We start from the raw sequence: 9,335 nt of genomic DNA, 5'->3' as shown, positions 1-9,335 counted from the left end.
CCTCCCTCCCTCCCTCTCTCTCTCACACACACGCACAACCACACACACACTTATTACCGCATAGCTGGCCGTATTAGCAAATGCATCATAACGCAAAGAAAATCCCAGCTGGGTAGAGGTGAGCTCTCCGCGGCGTGCGGGGAGCGTGCCCCGCTCCGGTCCCCGCCAGCCGGAGCATGGCGGGCTCCCCGCTTCCCTCGCCTTTCTCTTCCGCGCCCCGGCAATTCGCCCCAAATCTCCCTTTTTCTAGCTCTAAAAAAAAAAAAAAAAAAATGTTTTTTCGCTCAAAAAAAACCGGCGTGGGCTGTAGGAAATGCTTCTTAATTTAGGGAGAAAGATGGTCTTTCTATGCAGATTTTCTGCGGATGTGCCTTTCCCCACAAAGCCCATTAATTAGAAATGCGTGAAGTCGCGGGGAATTTCTCAAATCATTTCGCCTGACCTGATGGCAAAATTCTCGCGTCTCTCCCGAGCCTTAATCTACAGGGCGAGAGCGAGTCGTTTGATTTTTCTGTTCCCTGCAGTGCTTTAACAGTCTATCTTAGCGGCTTAATACGCCTTTAAAATGCTAAGACACCGCAAAAGAGGGCCGCGGAAACCGAACCCCCCTCGCATTAATCTTGCATAAATGCTCGGTGATAGCAGTTTTAAGTTTCTATTTAAAAAGCAAGGAAGAAACCCATGGCTGAGAGCAAATTGAGCTGAGGAGAAAGACCTGGGAGAGGAGGAAATTCCCCGGTGCATGGCGGCCCACGGCCACAGGAGGGCGCGCCCATGCGCTGCAATGCCCGCCGCCCTCCTGGCGTTCCAGCCTCTTTTCCCCCCTAATAATAATTCCACCGCTAATAAAATATCTAATATATAAGTAACGATAAGATTTCAGGGTCTTCCAAATGAGAAAATAAAGCATCAAAAAGATTTATTAAACAAATAACCCATCACCGTGACGTGCTGGAGAAATATGCCACTTTAAAAGAATTTTTTTGGGGGGGGGGGGGGTGTCGTAATCTTTTATAATGCATCAGAGCTTTAAAAAAAAATCCCATAATTTTAAGAAATAATAATAAAAAAACCCCAGTGATATTCAGAATTCGTTCCCTAGAACGAAAATCTATTTACTCCTTTAAGGACAGCCTTAACGCGGATGGAACAAAAGTAATATAAAAACCATGCGTTTCCACAGTTTATCTTCGATTGCTATTCGAGGCTTTTCTTAAATAAACCTCTAGGCACAGAAAGCACAATTTTAAAAACATATTTTACTTAAAAGCGAGCTTAACGTTAGATCCTGAGACTGCTTATTTTTTAAAAGAAAGACAGAGAGACTGAAGCAAGAAGAAGATATTTTTAATATCCGAACATCACCTTGCCAAGGCATTGCTGAATGAAATCCCTCTCCTTAAAAGTACTATAGAGATCTATTAAAATGAAACTAGAGATTAGAAAATTAAAGTGAAGCTTATGAATTTCCTGGACGCTCTCCAGTGACCGAGCACGTTCCGTTTTTCTGGTTTTCTGTTTTATTTTTTCCCTCCAGTGCGTACTTTTGGTCAGAATCTGAGGAAAGAAAGGGTTTCGCTGCTTTCTGCTTCTTTGCAGAATTCATCGGGATCTATTTTGCGTTGGCTCAGCCATATTCCGCATTTTTTAAAGCCCCGTCTCTCGTGAAAGCATTTGTTGGCACTTTGTCTGTTGGGTTGTTGAGGTTGGTTTTTTTAGAAGTTCATTGTTAACACTTTCCTAGAAATAGCCTTTCCGTCGGTAATAAAATGGCATCGTACAATCTGAAATCCTTGGGATCTCTGACGCCAAAGGTAGCCCTTGCAGGCGCAGCCGGATCCCAAAGGAAAATCCCCTGGTCTCTCGGTGGAGATACCCATTTCGAGAGGGAAACGTTTAGCGAAGTTTTTGTGTTTGTTTGTTTTTCTTGGCGTGAGAGTGCTCCTTGTGAGAGCCCACAGCAACCCCAGACCCATTAGGCTTAATACGAGGTGCTTTAACCCCTCGCAATTACAGTGAGGCCGATCTCAGCGAATGCGAACGAGTGATGGGAGCCAGGATGTGTTGTTAATTAAAAAAAAAAAATATATATATATATATATGTGTGTGTGTATGTACCGGAATATGGAAACGCCGCTTTCTTCTTTTTTGAATCATCGTGTAAATGTGATGATTCTGTGCAAGTCCATAACCTCTTCTGTTCTTTTTTTTTTTTTTTTTTTTTTTTTTACCCCTTTCTCTGTTTTATTCCTTTAGACAGAAAAGGCTGTGACCTGTTTCCAAATGTCTTTGGGCTTGTCCTTTAAGGAGAACGAATAGGGCATTTGCTTATTTTTTGATTAAACTACAAATGCGGCAGGAATCTGCCGAAAGATAAATGTGCAGCCCAAATACAGAGGCTGAGGGCTGCATCGGCGACCAATCTACACGCTAAAATCTCTTCATACCAGATATGCACTTCTGTGCTCACAGAAATATAGAAATACAATAGAGGAAGGGCTGAGGGTCCGGGCGAAGCTGGGAGTACAGTCGGTGCTACCGTGCGATCCCCACGCTCAGAAATAACACCTTTGAAGAAATGGCCAGCGTGCTATTTTGTTTATTTTATAAGCTTTCATATTTAGGAAAAGGCATAATGTCATCAGTATGTTCCTTCCCCCCCCGCCCCCTCTGCCCTCGGTCAAAAAAAAGGCAGGGAATCTGAGCCCTCAGCCCAGACGCCGACTCTTTCTATGAAAATATGGCACATAGAAATCTGGGCAACGTGACAGTTGCATTATTAAAAGAAGAAAGGACACAATATCGTAGCCAATTTTTTTTTTCCTTAAATAAAAACTATTCTTCAATCTCCCTGCAATATAACAGCGTGGCATAAAATATACAATCCGCGCGTTTAAAGACACCCTAAATAAACCTCTGAAATCGAGTAAATGAAAGGAATTTTACTAAAAGCTTCCTGGGTCCCAGCCTGTTTTTAAAACAAGATATTTCTTGCAATACCTTTGTTACTGAAGGCATCTGCAAAATATCTAGCCTCTTTCGTACCTCTCTCCCATCCCCCTCCCATAATGAGACACAAACACAGCAAATTGCAACTATGAGAATCCTCAGCACAGCCGAGACAAAAAATAATCATATCACTAGTAATAAGGTTTAGGAAGATAAGGCAGTGAAAATTAAGCCCTGCTGCCACGTCTGGTAACCTCAAGTTTTTAGCCCTGACATTTGCTGGAGGAGAAAACTGTAATGTCCACCTATGCTTTATTACAAACAGTAATTTACATCTGCATGGACCCATTGGTTGGGTTTTTTTTTTTTTTTCCTCCCTCGTTCGGAAAAATATGGGGCTCTGAGAGCAAAACCTTTATATTAATGTAGCTTGTATATCTCATTTATTGCACAATATTGATTTATTTATTAATGTTAATTACTTGATTCCATTTTAATATGATTTAAAACAAGAGTGACATTAAATGCCCAGAGTCTAAGCCCCCAGTTCCCCAGTGGCTCTCGCATGTTTATTCAACTTCTATTTACATCAAACTTAAACTTTCCTACTGTTCATTTTCAATAAAAAATTGCTGCCCGTTTTTAAACACAACCCCCCCCCCCCGTGATTTATCGTGAGCGAAGGGTCTTACGGAGCCGTTTGCCAGTCCTGAATACGATATTTAAGTCATTATCACCACAACCATCATCTGAGTTTCCGTGCAGGGACATGCAAGAAATTCGTCTTTTCAATTAAAAAAATCAAAGAGCCCTCCTGGCTAACCGGGAGGCAGCTCCTCCAGCACCAGTGAGGCTGGCGTGGAAAGCAGCTCCGCATTTGCTTATTGTTTTAACTTTGCTGTTGGGCGCAACCCGCTGCAAACCTCCGGGCTGACTCTTCAGCGGGGATATTTCTGGGACCCCCTTTTTCCGTAAAGTGTAAATAAAGGTTATGAAAGAGCCATTTGATGGGCATAAAATTCCTGATTAGATTTAACAGTCGAGTCTCAAACCGCGTCAAGGAAAATAGTATTTTGTTCCTTTAAACTCCGTGGGTCGCCCGGGCTGTTGTTGAAGAAGAGGAAATTGCTAGAAAGCCGGGGGGGGAACGGCCGCGCTCGGAGGGAGCGTCGTGGGCTCCGGCCGCCGCTTCTCTGCCGGCGCGGGCGAATGTTAGCCATGGCTCTGATCATGATCTTAAGTAGCCATCTCGCCGGAGCGCCCGTCTCTCCGCTCCAGCCCCGGTGGCGGCGAAGCGTGCCCGGAGAGGGCAGGGGGCTGCGCCAGGCGCAGGGGCTGCGGCTGCGGCGGCTGCGGCTGCTGCTGCGGCGGCTGCTGTGCGGCTGCTGCTGCGAAAAGGGCTCGAAAGCAGCGAATATGACGAAGGTAATATTTAAACTCGCCGGCAAGCCGGGCGCCGGAGAGTGCAGCTATAAAGGACACTGGCTCTTAACCTGACAATGATGTTGTATTTGAACAGCTGCGATAAGGTTTTAAAAGGTCTGTCTCATTGCCACAGCGAAATTTTAAATAGGGTTATGGTTTCCAGCAGTGCAAAGCGTACGGCGCAAAAGTGCAAAACGCCCAAATGCCAGGAAACGAGGGAAAATTCAACTCCACGCTGGTGGAAAACGCGTGGTTTCAGCTGCGCGAAAGACGCGCTTAAATTTCTTAAAATCCTTTCACGCGCTGCCTGCTCTTGGGGATCTGAAAGGGTGGTTTGACGGTAGAAAGGCCCAAAATAAACAGGCGGACGAGCCCGAAACAAAAATTATCAACAAGTTCACTTTGTCTAGATGGCAGTCCTTGACAACACTGGTCCCAGATAAGAAATACTCCAGTTTGAGAACAGTTTAAAAAAAAAAAAAAAAAAAAAAAGCAAAGAAAGAAAAAAAGAAAGAAAAGAAAAAGAAAGAAAGGAAAAAGAGTAAGAAAGAGTTTGTACCATCACTATTTAAAATGTAACAGCTGCGGGTGGAAATATGGGTACGAAGTGGGGGGAAAAACAGTAAAACACGTCTAAAATGTTGGGACGGAAAAGACCTGATTTGCCATGTAGACAGTTACTGTCGCCTTCGGTCTTTTTTTTTTTGTTTTATATATATATATGTATATGAAATACAGATGCATTTATCATTCTTGTTCTTCTTCCAAAAAAAAAAAAAAAAAAAAAAAAAAGGAAGGGAAGGGAAGGAAAAAGTTGCTCGAAGAGTTGCAGTGAGAGTATGAGTTCCTGCATGTTTTTTAATGAGCAACACTACAGAAGGAGAAATTGTCTTTATGATGCTTTCAGTTTCCAGGGCAAGTGAAAAACCCACTTTTTTTTTCCCAGGCGGTCGGGAGAGAGCATTGTAAAATAATTTTAGGAATGTAGCCTCCCTATAAAACTCGAGTTATGACAAAAGTCTGGCTTTTAATATTTGACGATTTGTGTTAAAACAAAAATTGACCTTCTCGGTTAGCAGCGAGGAAAAAAATCAATAGTATAATTTTCAATAATTCATAACGCGAACGCCATTATGCTAAATCTTAACTATTAATCTTATCCTTTACAAAGTCTCGATTGATTTGTTAATAAAATATCTTCCCGTGCGCGGCAACAGAGGGTATAACTCTTGAAAAAGCTTCAGAAGCAAGAAAATTACCAAGTAGCCCAAGAATGTAGATGAGGCTTTTATTGATCGCCCCTGATTCTCCTTAATACGCATTAATAAATCCCGCAACCTTTTGTCCCCGCACTTGTCAGGAGCGGGGCTTTTACAGCAGCCATCACGGGGAGGCACGTTTTTCCGCCCGCCGTGCCACCCGGGCGGGGGGGGGGGGGGCGTGGGGGTGGGGGGGTGTTCCGCGTCCGCGGAGGCTCCGCGGCGCGGGGGCGGGGGGCAGGAGGAGGGGGGGGGGGCCGGCGCGCGGGGCGGCGGGGCCCGGGCCGGCTGCCGCAGCGCGGGCGGCGGGCGCGGCGCGGCGCGGCGCGGCGGGGCGGTGCGGTGCGGTGCCGGCGCGGCGGCCTAGGGGTCGCTGTTGACCGCGTCGGGGCGCGGCGGGGCGGCGCGGCGGGGCGCGTCAGCGGCGGGGCGGCGGGGCGCGGGGCGGCGGGCGCTGCCATTGGCCCGGCTGTCATGTGGTCGCGCGGAGGCATCCGCAATTACACGGGAATGTTTTCCTAGAGATGTCAGCCTACAAAGGACACAATCTCTCTTCCTCAAATTCCGCCCCAAAATGTCCTTTCCCAACAGCTCTCCTGCCGCTAATACTTTTTTAGTAGATTCTCTCATCAGTGCGTGCAGGAGTGACAGTTTCTACTCCAACAGCGCCAGCATGTATATGCCACCTAGCACAGACATTGGGACGTATGGGATGCAAACCTGTGGACTCCTTCCGTCTCTGGCTAAAAGAGAAGTTAATCACCAAAATATGGGTATGAATGTACATCCTTATATACCTCAAGTAGACACTTGGACAGACCCGAACAGATCTTGTCGAATAGAGCAACCTGTTACACAGCAGGTCCCCACTTGTTCCTTCACTACAAATATTAAGGAAGAAAGCAATTGCTGCATGTATTCCGATAAGAGATCCAAACTCATTTCTGCAGACGTCCCTTCCTACCAGAGGCTGGTGTCTGAATCATGCCCCATTGAGAACCCCGAGGTTCCCGTCCCAGGATATTTTAGACTGAGCCAGACCTACGCCACTGGGAAAACCCAAGAGTACAATAATAGCCCTGAAACGAGTTCAACTGTAATGTTACAGTTAAACCCTCGCGGCAGCTCCAAACCGCAGATATCTGCTCAACTTCAGCTGGAAAAGAAAATGAATGAAAACCCGACCAACCAAGACAGCACCGCTAAAGTCTCTCAAGTGGAAAGTCCCGAGCCCAAGTCCACGTTGCAAGACGAGCGGAGCTGCCTGCCCGAAGGCTCCGTGTCCAGCCCAGAAGTCCAGGAGAAGGAGAGTAAAGGTCTGTATTACCGAGTTTAAGCCGTGCCGTGGTGTAACTCCAACACGCCAGCACCATAAAGCACGCTCGCATATACTAACGAGCATCACAGCCATCACATTTAATGCTAAGGAGTATCGGGCTGCAGGTGCTGTGTCTCTGAAGATTTTGGCAGGCAAAAATGCCACGCAAAAGGGTCCAAAGATTTTCTGTAGAGATCTGCCTCTCTCGTGCATGCAGACCGCCTCTGTGGTGCGGGGGAATATAGCCGTGTGCTCCTTAATGCGCTGCAGCAGCCAAAAGCAGCCCCATACCTCTAAAAAAGCAGGTCTGGAGGTTGTAAAATACGACCAGCTCAACTTTTCTCTCGTAATATTTCGCTGATTTTTTTTCTAGTTGGTTTTTTTTTTTTTTTTTTTTTTTTTCCCCACTGAGCCTTACTGCGGTTTGATTGCATTTAAAGTTAATTACGATCCTATTAAAATAGGTGAGGAGTAGGTGCTACCAGGCTGGGTAAAGTTGGAAACAAATGCACAATGAAAGCAGCAGCCCGCTATCTGCCTGGTCCAAAGGTGGAATATTTCAATGTGGTGCTTTAGATAACCTTGGGTTGGTCTCCAAAAGTGCAACAGTATTTTGAAATGCGTTTGAAAGCTAAAGGTGGTCGCAATCTGATTTTATTTTCCCTTTAAAAGTGCCCTAAAGCCTTCCTTTCGAACGGCGTGTGTCGAAGAATCCCAAAACGGGAAATTTTCTCCTATCAAAATGTACTTTGCAACCTCTAGGTCGATTTTTACCCTACGTGTGCATGGAGATTCTCTTTATCTGAATTATACTTAATAGCCCAGGTCTAGGTTGATGTGGGGCACATTTCTTTCTGGTGGGGGAAAAAAATCTAAAAGGAAAATGAAAAAAAAAAAAAGAAAATCCGAGGAGGAGGGTGTTAATTTCTTGTATATCTTTGTGGCTGGGAAAACGTCTATGTCTGCTCCTAGGTGTGCTCGTGTAATTCAGCTGATGGTTGGGGGGATGCTGCTTCAAAATACAGCGCGAGGGTATTTTGCAATTGGGGTATTTTCGTAGCAAGTGTCGTGGAGCCCGAGGCGGCCATGGCGAGGCTAGACCCGTTAAAATGCGGCCATGGGGCTGATGGCAGGTTAAATATTGTCGAAATGCTAAGCGCCAGCTGAAAACTTGAGAGCCCGCTTGTGGAAGGGGCAGGAGTGCGGGGCGGCCGCAAGGCAGGGTGCCGTGTGGTGGGGACGGGTGAGCCCAGCCTGGCAGCAGGTCCCCTCTCGGTGCCCACACCTCACCCGAGCCGTGTTTAATGCCCACATCCACCATATCTGCCAGACGCTGCAGAGGAGGGGTCATGGCCAAGGGTACACTCTAACAGCCTGAGGTATTTTTGATTTTTTTTTTTCTTCTTCTTCTTTGATTTTGATAGAGGAAATCAAGTCTGATACTCCAACAAGCAATTGGCTAACTGCAAAGAGTGGCAGAAAGAAGAGGTGTCCTTATACTAAACACCAAACACTGGAATTAGAGAAAGAGTTCTTATTCAATATGTATCTCACTCGAGAGCGCCGTCTAGAGATCAGTAAGAGCGTAAACCTCACTGACAGGCAGGTCAAGATTTGGTTTCAAAACCGCAGAATGAAGCTCAAGAAGATGAGCAGGGAGAACCGAATCCGGGAACTGACCGCTAATCTGACCTTCTCTTAAACCCTAACCCCGGGGGGGGGCACCAGTGAGGAATGGGCACAGCACCGCCACTTGCTAAAGGCAGGAGAGACTGTGGCAAAACCCGGCATTTTCCAGTTTTGTTTTGGTTTTTTTTTTCTGATAGAATGTGACTTTTCGTCCTTCTTTTAGCGCTGCAAGTGAATATGTATTACTATGATGAGTATATATAAAACCTAGCACGTGTAATTTATTTTTGTTCTCATCGTAATGCAGGGTAACTATTATTGAATATTATCATTTGGTCTTAACTTATTGGAACTGTCGAACATCCAAGCAATGTGACTTTTTCATGTTTTTACTAACAAAATGGTATTTATGTGGGGCTGTTACACGGGCCATAACGTTTTGAGTACATTCAATACTTTAAGAAAAAGAAGGGGGGGGGGAACTTTGGGGGCGGGGGGAAAGAGAAGCACATTATAATGTAACTATCCTCGCAAATGAACTTAGAGATTGTCCTTCGTAAAATGGAATATTTCCTTCTTCTCCATTGTAGACATTTCCTTGTGGTGCATATGTGGAATAGTAGTCGTTCAGCAGCAATATGTCCTTCTTGTGCATGTTCTGTTCGCATGTATAATGCAATAAACTCTGTAAACTACTGCGGTTCCTTTGGTTTTCTACAAATGTTTAAAATACGGATGCAGGTTGGTCTCCTGAC

The 9,335-nt window shown here is 45.5% G+C and overlaps 1 protein-coding gene across 1 annotated transcript; it reads left to right on the top strand.

The window, feature by feature from the left end:
- Nucleotides 1-6,183: 6,183 nt before the first annotated feature.
- Nucleotides 6,184-9,270, top strand: HOXD10 (homeobox D10). The gene is made up of 2 exons (XM_030018151.2): nt 6,184-6,949; nt 8,376-9,270. The coding sequence occupies exons 1-2, from the start codon at nt 6,208-6,210 to the stop codon at nt 8,651-8,653; spliced, it is 1,020 nt and encodes a 339-aa protein (XP_029874011.1). The 5' UTR covers nt 6,184-6,207; the 3' UTR covers nt 8,654-9,270.
- Nucleotides 9,271-9,335: the final 65 nt, after the last annotated feature.

Source organism: Aquila chrysaetos, chromosome 6, assembly GCF_900496995.4.
Source record: "Aquila chrysaetos chrysaetos chromosome 6, bAquChr1.4, whole genome shotgun sequence".
Taxonomy (NCBI): Eukaryota; Metazoa; Chordata; class Aves; order Accipitriformes; family Accipitridae; genus Aquila; species Aquila chrysaetos.
Note: the sequence above shows the minus strand (reverse complement) of the source record. Positions and strands in the feature narration are given on the sequence as shown.